This window comes from Melospiza georgiana, chromosome Z (assembly GCF_028018845.1).
Source record: "Melospiza georgiana isolate bMelGeo1 chromosome Z, bMelGeo1.pri, whole genome shotgun sequence".
Classification (NCBI taxonomy): Eukaryota; Metazoa; Chordata; class Aves; order Passeriformes; family Passerellidae; genus Melospiza; species Melospiza georgiana.
Window position 1 is genome coordinate 32,815,290 of NC_080465.1, and position 15,558 is coordinate 32,830,847.

General features: G+C 40.8%; 1 protein-coding gene across 1 annotated transcript; it reads left to right on the plus strand.

Annotated features, from left to right (window-relative positions):
- The first annotated feature begins 1,454 nt into the window (after positions 1-1,454).
- Positions 1,455-14,908, plus strand: PLIN2 (perilipin 2). Its single transcript, XM_058043985.1, has 9 exons — positions 1,455-1,569; positions 3,612-3,668; positions 3,749-3,944; positions 4,584-4,666; positions 5,181-5,466; positions 5,797-5,981; positions 6,731-6,865; positions 7,511-7,801; positions 13,953-14,908. Exons 2-9 carry the CDS (start codon positions 3,639-3,641, stop codon positions 14,085-14,087), a joined length of 1,341 nt encoding a protein of 446 aa, XP_057899968.1. The 5' UTR covers positions 1,455-1,569; positions 3,612-3,638; the 3' UTR covers positions 14,088-14,908.
- The last annotated feature ends 650 nt before the right edge of the window (positions 14,909-15,558 follow it).

Here is a 15,558-nt window from a genome sequence, read left to right on the forward strand (position 1 = left end):
GAGGTCTTCTGTATCATGAAGGACATTAAAGTCTGTTTAAAAGAGATGCACCAAAGGATAGATAGATAGATAGATAGATAGATAGATAGATAGATAGATAGATAGATAGATAGATAGATAGATAGATTTATTGTCTGATCAATTAACTAATATCTTTAAACTTTTTTCCTACAGATCTGTAGGTGGACTTATTTTCTAAAATGTTAATTAAATGGACTTTGATGGTTGAATTACTGTGAATTACTTCTTGAAAGAAAGAAACTTCTTAGATACATTATGTGACTTTAAACATCTGCCGTTGCCTCATGAAAGAGAAGGATAGGGTATATATTATATATAGGGTATATATATTATTACTTTCCTCTTTTAGGAAAGGCTGGTGTGTCATGCTTTTGTGTTATCTGTTACTACTGCTTTTCTTGATACTCTTCTGCCTTCCCCTTCATCAGTGTTGACATGGACCACACCACTGCTCTCCCTGGTTTATGATATTTGAGGAATTTGGTCAATCCAAGATGTAATGTCATCCTCTCCCCCTTCCTCCACCTGCATTCTCCCTGACTGCCTCTGTAACAAAGGCAATGTTCTCAAGAGGCATATTTATAGATTTTCAAAACTTCAGGTAAGCCCATCCAAGTTTATAAAATACACCTAGTTGTGGAAAAAACATGACCACAATCTACACTCTTAGCCTGCCAAGGACTGTCAAGGGGTTGGTACTATCTCTAGTTACTGCATTCTGGCAGAATGTGTCACTGGGCTGTGAGAGTCTTGGGTGTTTCTGTACTGCAAATAATGGTGCAACTTGTTAGTAAATAAATCCCTGGAACGGTCTAGAATTCCCAGTAGAGTCACTCATGACAAAGGGTGTTATTTAATTTTGTGGTAGCCGTGGTACGCTGAGTGGTTTACATTTGAGAAGCCACATGACCAGGAAAAGAAACAAAGAGTGCTCTCAGATGACAACCATGTAATGAAAAGAGCAGAGCGCGTTTAAGTGTTTGGTATGTATGCTAGCAGAGGTGTAATAAATCTGTTCAAGTAAGTGAAAAATTCTTGTTTGTTCCACTTATTCTGCTCTGCTGTCAGGGGAGGTTTAGGTTGAATACTAGAAAAAGGTTCTTTACCCCTAGGGTGGTTGGACACGGGAATAGGGAAGTTCCCTTCTCCCCAGGACAGTGGTCACAGCACTAGCGTGCCAGAGTTCAAGAAAGCTTGGCACAGTGCTCTCAGGCACACGGTACTGCCGTGTGGGGCTGCCCTGTGCAGGGCCGGTAGCTGGCCTCGATGACCCCTGAGTCCCTCCCAGCTCAGCACAGTCGGTGCCGCGGCGCTCGGCCGGAGCAGCGGCGCAGGAGCGGCGGGCAGGCGCTGCCCTCCCGCTGACCGCAGCCGCGGCGCCTGCTGCCCGCCCGGCCCCGCCCCGCGCCGGCGCTGACGCGCGGCGGCGGTGACGCCCCATAAATAGCGGGGCCAGCGCGGCGCTCCCCACTCAGCGGCGGCGGCGGCGCCCGTGCCCGCGACCCTGCCCGTGCTCCTGTCGGCGGCGGCTCCGGCTCCTCCTCCCGGGTGAGTACGGCCGGCCCGGTGCTCCGGCGCGGCTGTCGGCGGCCGCGGCGGCGCCGGCCCGCCCCGCGGGGCTGACTCCGCAATATGGTGGCGCGGAGCGGAACGGGCGGGGGCGCGGCCCCGCGTGCAGCTCTGACCGCCGGGCCGTCCCCGCTGCCCCCGCCCCGCGGCCCCCCGTGCTTCGGTGCGCTGGCCGAGGTTCTGCCGGGACCAGAAAGTCCTGAGAGCCTCGTCCGCCCCCGGGAGCGGCGTTGGAGTGCCCCATCCCGGAAGCGGCCCGTGAGGGCGCTTGGGAAAGCGGTGCGCTTTCCTGCCTTGGGTACCGCGGCGAGCAAGAGCAGGCGCCGCGGCTGTTGTGCGTGGCTCATCGCGCTGCTTTCTCGCACTTCCTTCCGTAGGGAGGGGGAGAATAGGAATGAAGTTTGTGATGTAGCCTGTGTGTTTTCCTCTCCAGAAACTCTTGCCATCTCTGAAATATGCTTGGCCTTGGATTCCAGGCGTCTCACTCACCTGCTCCAGAGGATGGATTGACTCTTGCTAGGGCTGAACTTATTCAGGGCATCTCAGAAAGCGTGCGAGATCCTAGTTATCTTCCTTGTCTTTAGGAGCAGGAATAACTTCACAGGCTAACTGGACTGGTTTATTGACTAAAATTCAAATGCGTGCCCTGTGTGATTGATTTTATGAGACACACAACGAATATTAAATAATCCTTAAAGTAACTGCACTTCTTCCTTCAGAGTCCAGATTCTGTGGCATTAGAGTATTCACCTGTTCTGTAGCATACTTTGCAGTTCATGGTGAAATACAGTTGTACTTCTAGTGATCTGATTTGTAATGCTGTGTGAAAAACATAGCACGTTCCAACAGGTATTTAAATACCTGTTAAGTTAAATAAGAAGGTCTTTGTTACTACCATAACCATTGTGTACTACTTGTTTTCCTTGTGTGTTCCATGCACAGTGGTTAATCTCATTACCAGCGTTACCTTATGGCACACGTATGTTAATATGTGGAAATATTCCTGCAATATGTTAACAGGATGCCTTTGTCCTTGTTGCCCATTATGTAATTTTTTACCTCAGATAGAATATTAACATGTTCCTTTTTTGCTGTCATACATATGAGACAGAAAACTGCTGTTGGCTCTTTGACAAACCTAGCAAACCGAATGTGGCAAACCTTGTAAACCATAACCTTTTTGAGGATGGACTCCTAGTTTACCTTTTTGTTGCCTTCATTCAAGCAGATTCTTCTGGAACTTTAGCATTATTGAAATCATTAATGGAAAAAGTGCTTTTTGCAGATTCAGTTCAGCCTACCTGTGTCCATAGGATGACAGTGTGCTTCAGTGTGTTCTCCTTATGTAGTACTGCAATACCCTGCCACTCTATAGGGTTCTTGTGGGGACAGCTGTTAGTATTTTCTCCATATGAGTACATGTTGGAATGAATGTTGAGTACTGTAGATTTGTTGAATGATCAACGTTTGCAGTTTGTTTCAGTGGGGAACATGTAATAATTTAGTCTAAATTAGCATAAGGGAGATTTATTTTCTGCAGCAGGGAAATCCGATGCCCTCCGTATCACAGGAATGCTAACTCCTTAGCAAGCAGAACAGAGTGAGCCTTAGGTGGGCTCCCTAAAAGATCTAATCTGGTTAAAGCTATTGGTGGGGGGTTCTTTGTCTGACTTGGACATTCTAAACTAGATTTTCAGTAACTTGCGGGCTGGCTTTTTTTGTCATGGCTCAACAGATAAGTCTGTCTTAATTCTTCTAGAAAAAATGATCCAACCGCTCAGTTATTCATCAATTAACTGCTGTACCTTAAAGCCTGTCTCATGCATATGCTGTACTTGCATTACCTAAACCAAGTTTTGGGTTTATAAATTGTTACAATGGAATCTAATTCCTGTGTGCATGAAACGTGAACATCCTGATTCCAGTAAATGGGGTGGATCACAAGAAGGTTGTTGGTTTCAAAGTTTGGTGCTTAGATGAAGCAGATATGATGCCGTAGCTCATATATGCTTCTTTCACAGGCTGTGTGAGGTTCAAGACCTGAAAAAATGGCATTGGCAGCAATTGATCCACAGCAGGTATGTCTGAGTTACTCCCATAATTTCCTTGTCTAGATCATAAAATAGGAGTCAACTAACACCTTTCTCTTTTAAAACAGAACATTGTATCGAGGGTTGCCAACCTTCCTTTGGTGAGCTCCACCTATGATATGGTGTCCACAGCTTACATCACCACAAAGGATAACTATCCTTATTTGAAGTCAGTGTGTGAGATAGCAGAGAAAGGAGTGAAGACGATTACATCAGTAGCCATGACAAGTGCTATGCCTATCATTCAGAAACTGGAACCACAAAGTAAGACAAAGATGAAGCTGTTGGTAACTTTAGTTCAACTGATTGTTTTTTATATCCAGATGCGCCTATGGTTTAACATGGTCATGCTGGTCTTGAATGCTCTTTCACGTAGCTGACTGAACCTGTTGCCTGATTTGTTGTGTAACTGATTAAACATTGATAAGACTTAAAAAAAAAAAGTAATAATCCAGAGTGAAAGCAGATTCCAGCTTTCATAACACTAAATTGATGGATGACTTTTATATGTGAGATGATTACGCAGTTTCTTGCTCAACACTTTCCTCACCTTTCACTTGGTTTCATATGCTACTCTTGTGCTTTCTTACACTGAGAACTGGTTAAATTTGGAAGCTGTGTCACAAGGCTGTTGTAACCAGAAACCTGGCTTCATAGAATGGCAGAGGGACAGGTGTTTCAGCTTCTGCCAGTTGCTTGTAAATTATCAGATGACTTTTCTTTGCCTGCAAGTGAGGATTTTTTTTTCTGGCACTGTAAATCTGCCTTTTTCTTTGGCTTTGCTAAGAAGAGGAGGAAACTACTTCAAGGGTGTTGCATGACTTCTTTTTCAAGAGGAATTTTCAGTTTGATTTTTACTAGATGAAAAATAATTAAAGCCAACTCTTGTAATTTCTTTTACAGTTGTAGTTGCCAACAACTATGCCTGTATAGGTCTAGACAAAATTGAAGAGAGACTGCCTATACTGAATCAACCCACCGACAAGGTAAGTTCTTTCCATTTATGTATGCTAAGCAGAAGAACCATAAACACTTCTTTTCTATTATCACTAAAACCCAGGGGAGATACATTTCAAAAAGCTGTGACTGAAGCACAGCTTGGAAGCAATGAGAAAGTCAAGGATTGATCTGTAGAACTGTTGGTTGCCTTTGGGAGACCATTAAGCTTTTTGGTTTTTTAAATTATTTTAAATTGTCCACCACTTGGCAACATTTTTCTGTGAGTGCAGTTCACTGGTGGGTGTCTTTTAAAACTTGAGTCTTTGTCTCTTTCTCACACAAAGTGCCTGGATTACGTTCACTGAAGTTTTTGAAAACTTCAAAAGCTGTGTGGCAGTCATGCTCTTTTTTTCTCTTGTACATATTTTTTAGGGCACATTTTCTCCTAGATAACCAATACTTGTACAAGCTTTAGCATATATTTATTATTTCCTGGACTTAAAATGCTGTAGCTCTCACTAGTTAATACTTTTTAGTAAATCTATGTATGTCCTGCGGCAGGTTGTTGCCAATGCCAAGGATGTAGTTGTTGGAGCCAGAGAAGCTGTAACAACCACTGTGACTGGTGCCAAGGAAACTGTTGCTCACACGATCACTGGAGTTGTGGGCAAGACTAAGGAAGCAGTGCAAGACAGCGTAGAAATGACCAAGTCAGTTGTCAGTGGCAGCATTAACACTGTCCTGGGAAGTCGTGTGGTGCAAATGGTGAGCAGTGGTGTGGACAGTGCTCTCACAAAATCAGAGACCCTTGTAGACCAGTATCTTCCACTTACAGAAGCAGAACTAGGTAAGACTACTTGAAGGTTTGATTTTGTTGGAATGCTTATATTGCAGAGAAGCAAGCAATCATCCATATATTGCATACTCATAGTGGGGGAGGGGGGGGGGCACATGCCTCCCAAACTGTCTTTTACCTTGCTGATTGTAATAGCAGCATCTTCACAAGGAAGCAGAATGAAGGTAAGGATTTCTCTATAAAGTGGTCTATCAGCCTAATCATGGTGCTAAAGGACTATTCAACAAGCTCTGTATTCAGCTGTTACTAGACAGATGAAATTGTCTCAGACCTCTTAATTTTTCCTCTAGTAATCGATTTGCTTCCTTTCTACATACCTAGAGAAAGAAGCTGCAAATGTTGAAGGCTTTGAAGTTGGAGTCCAAAAGCCAAGCTACTATGTTAGACTAGGATCCCTGTCTTCAAAGGTCCGCACACGTGCCTACCAACAAGCCTTAAACAAAGTTAGAGATGCTAAACAGAAAAGCCAGGAGACAATCTCTCAGCTCCACTACACTGTTAGTCTGGTAAGTCAAACTTTCACTTGATACATAAAAACCATACGTTGGCTTTGGTTTAGTGTGAAGAAAATAGCTGAAAGAGTTGCAGGAGAACTGAGATTGCTCTCTGACTAAATCCATGAACATTATTACATTAAATACAAAGAATTTGCCATTAAGTGATTTTTGTCACCATTCAGGAGAGCTCTAAATCAGGCTAAGCTGTGAACTAATGAGCAATTGCTTGTAGATGCAAGCACTGCAGAAACAGAAGTGATGTGTTTAAATTTATGCCTGTTTTGTAGTGCTGGTTTTGTCACATACTTCATTCTGTGAAGAAAGTGTCATGCAATTTAGAAACACATCAGTCCTTTAAATCCTTTTTATTAGTGAAATTTCAAATTCTTTTGGGATTGGGATTCTTGCTGCTTTTATCTCTGAGTATTTCTGTAGTCTTTATTCCAGCAAATATCTTTATGTACATGACAAAGTGCACACAGAGTCATGGCCTTCTATACACTTTCAGTTCCTCCTGTAGGATGCCAGTGGGGGATGGGGAAATAGTCAAGGCAGAGGGGAACAGTACACAACATCTTAAAACTGCTTTCAGTTTTCAATTCTTTGATGAGACTAAGCACATGCTTACACTACACAAAGTTGTTTATACTGAATTTCTGAAATATTTTAAAAGGAGAGTACAAAACAGTCAGGGTAGAGAAGCCCTAAAGAAATTGTTTGGATTCTTGCCTCTACTTCCTTATTTGGCTCTATTTCAGATTGAGTATGCCAGAAAGAACGTGAATAGTGCCAATAAGAAACTTCTTGGTGCTCAGGAAAAGCTTTATCAGTCCTGGGTAGAATGGAAGAAAAATACAGGCCAAAATGATGGTGATGATCTGCGTAGTGCTGAGGTAAATAGATGTAAATGTACACCAGAAATAAATATATTTTATCTCATCAAGGTAATGGCAAACTAACAGTCTCTAAAGTGTACAAGAGAGAGGCTGCATGCTGAAGCTAAGGACAGCTGACTTCTGAGAACCAGGGGTCTTGATCTCTTTAAATGGGTCTACTTGCTGCAAACACTCAGGTTCATTCTCCTCTCTTGAGAATGCTTATCCTATTTAGCATGAAAACTCATATTGGAATATCTGTATGTAGATTAGTTAGAAACCAATTATGTGATGTGTCTAGACCAGAAGTAATGATTTGTCAGCAGTCTTAGCCACAGACTCACTCAGTCCTACACATAGCTTTCAGGGATAGCTCATTGATTAGAATTGCCTGCTGTGACTTGTTATCCAGAGTTGAAATGAGAGTCTGTTTGACTGTCACTAGGTAGAAGCTATCAGTTTCTTTTCACGAAGTACTTGAGTGTTGAAGAAATATCAAGTACTTCTAAGTCTTTGCTTCAGACTAAAAACCTGGTTTATTATCTGCTATAGCTTTATGTCACCTATATCCACTTTACTTTGCTTCTTTATGTATCTTGACCAACATAAAGCTGCTACAGTCATAAAAAGACACTAATTTGCTGTTGTGCTTGTTCTTTCTAGCACATTGAGTCAAGAACTCTAGCTATTGCACAGAGCCTCACTCAACAGCTTCAGACCACCTGCCTCACACTGGTCTCAAGCCTTCAGGGGCTGCCACAGAATGTACAGGATCAGGTTTACAGTATTGGGTCAATGGCAGGTGATGTCTACCAGAGCTTTCGGTCAGCATCCTCTTTCCAAGAATTATCAGACAGCTTCATTGCAGCTAGCAAAGGACAGCTGAAGAAAATGAAGGAGTCTCTGGATGATGTGATGGATTATCTTGTTAACAACACACCGCTCAACTGGCTGGTAGGTCCCTTTTACCTACAACTGCCTGGCATTCAGCATGCTGAAAGCAAAGGTGAAGGGGAGGAAAGTTCCAGCCAAAAAGACAAACAGCCTGAACACACTACTGAACAAGCTGCATAGCATACATGTACTCTGCTGACTGACCAAATGAGTGGCCTTACTAAGTGTAGCTGGCAAAAAAATCCATTTTCACCATTTTTTGGTGAACAATTCATAAATACAGGAATAGGGGATTCTAGAGGCCAGGACACTTACACATGGGTTGCATTGTCCTGTGTAGTTAAGCCACTCTTAAAAGAGATTCAAGTGCCTAAGTATAGGCAGCTGACAGTTGTCAAGATGCCCTATTAGTCTGTCAAGCACCTCATTGTGCTTCAGTGGTATAAATACTATTAGTCTAAATGAAACCCACCATAGCTGAAGGCCTTTGATTTTGTTGCCTAATCTCTACCAGAAAGATATAAAAGCTTTACATACTGTGAAATGCATTTAACAGCTCTGTGGTCTAGCTATGTACACTTGAATGCTGTGTTCACTGCAGATCCCACATTTGATAAATATGCATCTGACTTTCAAATTCTATTGCTACATCATTCCTGACAAAAGTTCTGTGAGTGCAGAATGCCAAAGCTGAAAGCGGGGTTTCTGAATGAGTCAGCTGGAGTAAAATGCTGTGGCAGTGTTAACATTAACTGTACAAATTTCATTATTGTATTACACATTAACATGACCACAGAATCATAGATTATCTCAAGCTGGAATGGACCAATAAGCATCAACAAGTTTGACTCCTGCTCCATGCAGGACTAACTGTAAACTAAACCATATGGTTAAGAGCATCATCTAGATGCTCCATGAACACTGTTCCAGTGATTCACCAAATAATTATCAACACACTTTTTAATATGCAGTATAAACAAAAGATTCATGCTGTTTGTACCAAAGTGCCTGCTGTTGTGTGTTTTTGTAGCTATTGCTTTGTAACTCATTTTTGTATGTTAGTAATAAATGCTTTAGTAGTCAAAGCCTGTCTCCTTTGTTTTAAAACAATCTAACTTGCTCTTCTGTGTCTCTCTCTCAAACTGGGTCCAGCAGAAAGCAAGTTTGACATGCAAATGATGTAGATGTGCATTGAAAATGTTTGCGTATGTATTGATGGATAGATAAGACACTGCTGCAGCATTTCCTTGCTGTTGAATTTCTGTGTATCAACCCTTTGAGTCTTAGCTTTACTACTGCTTTTGCTGATCCTTACTGTTGTCACCTTTAAAGATGACCTAAGCTGTGAGCTGCTGGATGTTTTAATATTGAAAACAGATGGATATGGACAAAAGAACCCTCTCAACCCTTCACAGTAGGTCTTGTATGTGCTTGACTTGGCTGTCTACCTGCTTTGTCTTCTGACTCCCTATAAGCAGTGTTTACTTCTCAGCTGCTTCACCATTTTAACTTTCTTTTCCTCTTGAACTTGAGTGACAAATGTATGTTAATGCTCAGTTACTTCAGTGGAATTGTTCTCACTAAGTCCTGTGAACACCTCCACTGGAAGAGAAGTAGTTACTAAGAAATAAGCTTTCTTAGGTTAGGGCTGTCCAGGTAAGTTGTATCCTTTTCCTTGATGCATGCCCTATACAACTTTGGGTTACAATCATCTAGTGTAGCAATGCCAGCCACCATTTTCAAAGAAGTCACCAAATAGTGAGGCAAAAACACAGTTCAAAGAAAACTTACCACATAGTCACACATTGCTACATGGAACAAATATCTCCACCTGGATTGATGTAGGCACTAAAGCAGATTACATGTTGTCCAGCTGTTTAATATGAGAGGGTTATCTGTTGGATCGGGCTTGGCCTACAAGTGTAAGGAAGATTGTTTTAAGCACAGTATTAAATGAAACTGTAGCAAAACGGGATTGCAGGTAGAGGTTCTGTAGCTTACAGGTTTTAATACTCCCTTTATATAAGGGCAGTGTTTAACATGAAATAAACATGAGATGATGAGACTCCTTTCCAGCTAGGGCCTGACTTAAGACTGTTGGAGACATAGCGCTTTCAGGAATTTAAGTTTACTATTGCAGAGGTCCAGCAAGAATATCCTTTTTATCCCCATTTGCAATAGCACTTGTGGAGTGAATCCACTATTATAGATTGCTCAGAAACGGAATGGAACTAATTAGTTGTGGGAGTAGTGGGCTGTTCAAAGAAGGGAATTCCCATTCTTCTATGTGCGTTTTAGAGTCTAGTTGCTCTGGGATTTCATCCTGATGTGATCAGTCAAATAAAATATTCAAACTTTTCAATGTCTTTTAAGGACTGAGAAATAAACAGCATCATCTAGCATTAATGCAGGAGCAGTACATTGTGTCTATTCTGTCTTGTGTTGCTGGTTTGTGTTCTTGCATGGCTGTCCATCTTTACTAAATCTCAGCAAGCAGATGAAGTGGAAATCAAGGATGTTGTTGTGATAGGTGCTTTTGTAGGATGCTGCCCACTCTGCAAATGTTTTAAAGTTTCTATGCACAGAAACACAACCCTCCGACCCCCATTGGAATTAGGAGCTCTTCCCTAGTGGAAGAGATGGGTGAGTAGCAGCAAATTGGTATTTGCTACTGCTGATTTTTTAAATATTATAAAATTCTGTCATTAAGATTATTAGAGTTTGCTAATAAGGACAGCATTGAATATTTAAACTGATTTGCAACTGTACTTGCATGGGTATCTTATTGCAGGTAATTTAGCATAGCATATTCCACACTCCAGTCTAACTGCAGCTCTATAGACAGAACTTAGGATTTTTCTCTAGTGCAGCTAGAGAAAGGGACTATTAACATATCCAGTGGAGGCAAGAATGATGCCTTCCAAAGTCTTGTCTTTTTGCCACTGTTTTTGACTGAAGCTGATGTGCTTCCTCAAAAATAAAAGAAGGGAAAGCTGAGATACTGCCAACTTACATGTTTCTCTTAAACTGTATGTATTGAACAGCTCAGCTGCACTGCACAAAAGCTTACTTCCTCTTAGTCAAAATCATATTTGAGAACATAGCTTGAGCTAGAAAACTGAGGTTTCTCTGGAACCTTTTAAAAAAGGTAGGACCAGATGTATTGAAAATTATAGGAAGTAGATTCAACTATTTTCAACAAGGCAGGTAAACTAGATTAAATGGAAGAATGTCAAAAGCTTCTAGTCACACAAAACTTGGGATGATAAAGGTTACAATACTAACCTGATATTAAGATCATTATCACTTGTAAAGTTATTTAGGATTTATTTAGAATTCAGAAAATTACTTTTTCTCTTTTGGAGATCACTCAAAAATTGTTCATGCTAGTTGACATTTCCTCTTCCAGGGTGCATTTTAAGAGAGAACTATTATTCTATCATTGCTGATAATTGTTTTTTAGAAAAGCTTTTACTATAAGCATTTGTAAATAGCTCCATGTGGTATACAAGTTTTGCAAACATATTTATATCATTGGTCAAAGCCAAATTATAAGATTTGTATAAGGCCTGGAGATGCAGTTAGTTTGCCTGAATCAAAAGAAAGGTGTAAAGATTTGGAAATGTCTCCTATTCTTCAAGTTTAATATTTTTGCAATGATCTTTTCCAGAATTCAACTTAGGGTAATATTTTATAGCTAGTAAAATAGGTGAAAGGATTTGGGAACATTTCTCATTATTTAAAAAAAGCAGTAACTGCCACAAAAAGGCTTTTTTAAACCCTCAAAAAGATGAAATGGAACCAAACTTATTTTTAAGCATGCTTGGTTAGCAGTTTGCATGATCAGAGAGTCTTACATGCAGCAGATTGCTGGAGGTATCATGCACAATGTTTTGTTAAATAAATTGATATTTGTTTATTGCCAATTCATGGCAATTTTATTTCTTTTGGATAATACAGTCTCTTGATGACTAAAAATAAGCGCTTGTTCTGAAAGCTCACAAAATGAGGACACTGTGTCAAAATGCTAGTGGCTCAGTTCTAAAAACTTAGCCCAAAAAAAACCAACCAAACAGATTGAAGCTTTTAGTATTGACATCAACATATGTATATGAAGACAGCAAAACGCCATAGTATTTTTTTGCACTGTTCTATGTAGGGATTTTGCAAGTATTATATCTTTGTAAAAGGTTTACTGAATCATACAGAGAAATTGCATGAAGAAGAGTTTTATCTAGTCTTTTTTATTCAGTAATTGATAGGAAGTTGAAAGAAAACAGTGAGTCAACTGAAAGTAAAGATCTTTTACATAAGGAATTCCATAACACCAAGGGCTTTGCATTGTTTTAGTTAGACTGGTGCAGATATATTCCAATATAATTTAGCATGGTCAAAACTGAAGTGAGTCATACTGACATCCAGTCGGTTTTACTCAGAGATGTACTACATCTTGAAGTTATCTCATGGCTATCAAAGTCTTACATTAAAGGAATCGGGTTCTTCTGCTGCATGCATAAAGGATATGAAGAAAGCAGAAACTTAAGTTTGGGCAATATTTCTGTTGTCACTAAGAACAAAATGGATGTAAGTAATAAAAACCAATTAAATGAATGATAGAGAAAATTCTTAATGGTCAGACACACTTAGTGGACGTGGCTGTGTCCTGGTCAGTGTAAATACATAAAACTGTTCATTTGGGCATGTATGCATATAATACATAAAACTATCCATATGGACTATGGATAGTCTTTTTAGGATATCTCTATCTGTGCTGTTGTATGAAATACAAGATCATGTGCTGGTAATGGAGAAGTCTGTTGCCTTGTCCAAGCACGGTAATGAGAATTTTAGGAAAACTGCCATAAGTAAAAAGCTGCAAGATAATCTTTGCTGGTAGAAAGACGTGTTTCCTGCATTCCTAGTGCCTTTTTGATCTTTTGGGAAACAAAAATTACTGATCTTATTTTGATCAAGCTACAGTTCCCAAAGTGGTATATGCATTTCATGGTATTCATAACAATGCCTGGTTAGTCACATGCTTCTTAAATTCTTCTAAAGATCAGTTTTAATAAAAAATTAGTATTTCAAAGATCCCTGGTGTCCAATGATGACCTATTCCGTAAGACCAGTAAATTACTGTGCAGTGCTTCTGTGTTGTGTACAACCTGGTAGCTGAAATAATAGTCCCTTTATTTGATACATTGTCTGCCTTTCTGACCTGTCATCACAGCAGGCAAAGCATAGATTTTTCTTGCTTACTGTCTTTCATTAAAGTAAGTCATAAGATGTTTTGCAGTTAGGGAATGCATTAAAATGTCTCTTCAGTCAGTGCTGAGCTTAAGTTACAGAAATGCCTACAAGCTGCTGTTGCTTTGAAGATGCAGAACCAAGGTCCTGTCAAAATGCAGCAGTAGTTACTTGCTGATACTGTGCCTGGTTCCAAGTACATCATATCACCAACATTAAAACTGACCATTAACCATATTACAGATGTGAGTATTTTTCAGTTGGGGCAAAAAACTTATAAGTAAATTGCTTAATTTTATCCCATTTTTCAGAAGTCCCTAAGTAGTCCAAGTCCTACTAAGGGGACTTAAGGGTTGGGACTTAAGCTCCTAAGTGTCTTAGCCAACATTTTTAGAAGTCTGTTAACATCCATGTATCCACTGATGTCTTTCTGGCAATTCCTGAAACCCTATGCTGCTTAGCAGTACAGAATACTATTCATGCAGTTAAAACAGAGGCCAAAGTGAGACTGCAGTTCCAAGTATTTGGTTCATCAGAAAAGGTCTGATGTAGTAGGCAGGCAGAGCAACACAGTATCAATCTGTACCAGTATCCTCAGGGCAGATAACTTTGTATAGTCCATTGCTTTGGTGAAAAGAAGAAAGGCAACATTAGTTTGAAAACCTCCTTTCTTAAGTTTCCAGTCACTAGTTTCACTAAATTCAGTCTACTACCTTCAACTCTTTTCCATCTCTACTATAAAATCTGACCTTCTGAGCAACTGCTTTCCATCTTGTGTAGTATTTGATTTGTCTTAATGGTTCCTGTTGCCTTTGTGTCTGAGCATATTTCACTCTGTAATCAGGATGTTTGGTCTGATTTCTAGAAATGATGAGCACCTTTGTGTCCTGTCTTCAGTGAAGGAGTACTGCACAAATTTTTTTAGTTTTACTTTTGAATTGATTGAAATTTCATTCCTACACAGGTTCCAGATTTCGCTATTACAGACCTGTCTTCAGAGTCAGATGATGTCCCAGACATTTTGGATTTGGATGAAGAGGATCAACAGGATTTTTCACGCACAAATGGTCCTTACACTACAGGGCAAAGAGCTGAATAGAGAAGCATAAAAATGTCTTTTTGATACAATGTACCTTTGCCATGTTTGATTTAGATTTGTCCTTTCTAAAGATGAACCTGCCTAGTTTAGGGATTATGGGGATACTTTTTTAAAAAATCAGTACTGTTTCACTTAGCTGCATCAAAAATCTGGGTTTTTCAATGTAAGGAATGCATGCTACATTAATTGGTTAGCATGGGTGTCAGGCTCCAGTTCTACAAGCCAGGTGTAGCCTAATCAATATATCCAACTAATCTGATTTTTATTGATGATTTGTTCTCCTGCTGGTAGCAGCCATGAGAACACCCCAGTGCTTTGCATACAGGGCTGCCAACAAAAGGAGTTGATGAGGATTTGCCCACTTTCTGTCTATGTGGAAAGCAGTACTGCATCTACCTCTTTGCTGCTGGAAGGGGTAAGAGACTGTCTATTGGATTTTCTCAGGTTCTTTTGTTAGGCTCTGCACCTACAGAGCTTAGATGCTTAGAGCTTTCCTCTGGCAAGAGTGCTTTATGCACTAAAGGACTTCCTTTCTTTCCACATGCCTTCTGTGTGCAAATATTATGGCCATCGTGATGCTATCAATTGTGGCGCCTGAGACTAAAGGGAGTAAATGCTTCAATATTAAAGTGTTTTGGGTATAAGAATAGCATTTAAATAAGAAAGGGGAATAGATTGTAAAAAGAAAGGAAAGCAAGAGAGTAAAGACATAAAGATTTCAGACAAAAGAAAATTTGGAAAAAAAGAGGGAATTGAATTTAAGAGTTCTGGTGACAGTTATTTTTAAAAAAGAATTGTAATAAAATCTCAATCAGTTATTTGCTAAGGGCTGGTGAGTCTGCATTTGCTCGCGCACAGTAACTTCTCGAGGAGTTGGGGAGAGGGGTTATGGGACTGGAGGCGGACTTGTTGACATTTCTTTCCGAGGACCAGGCCGACCTGTCCGTGTGGGCCGTGTGCCTGCAGCGCCGCACCGGGAGCTGCGGCCGAGCGCCGCTCTCTGCGGCCGCGGGCCTGCTGCGCCCTCAGCCTGGGACGCCTGGTCTTGTGAGGGCCTGCAAGTCTGGCCGCTGAAATGCCTTGGAATAAAAGTTTGAACCGCACAGCACGCTTGTCGGTGCGAGTTTTTCCTGTTAGGGTTAGGGGTTATTTTTTGTTGCTTTTTTGTGGGCTTTTTATTATTATTATTTTGGTTTTATTGGTGTTTTGTTTTGGTTTTGGGAGGTTTTGTTTGGGTTTTTGGTTTGTTTCATTTTGGTTTGGGGGTTTTTGTTTGTTTTGGTTTGGTGGGGTTTTTTTCCCCCCTGCGTAAATTCTGCAATCCGATTACAAAAAACGAAGGGCCCTCTGGAGGGATACCGGCACCCGGACTACACCTCCCATGAGGCAGCGCGTCCGGCTCGCCTCGTCTTCGGACGCCGGTGGCGGACGGGAGGTCTCGCGAGGGTATGGGCGGCCCGCGCGCGGGAGG

Coding starts and splice junctions, on each gene's coding strand:
- PLIN2 (XM_058043985.1), top strand. CDS start 3,639: ATGGCATTGGCAGCAATTGATCCACAGCAG. Junction 3,945..4,583: donor TCAGAAACTGGAACCACAAA/GTAAGACAAAGA, acceptor TTTCTTTTACAG/TTGTAGTTGCCAACAACTAT. Junction 7,802..13,952: donor ACACACCGCTCAACTGGCTG/GTAGGTCCCTTT, acceptor ATTCCTACACAG/GTTCCAGATTTCGCTATTAC.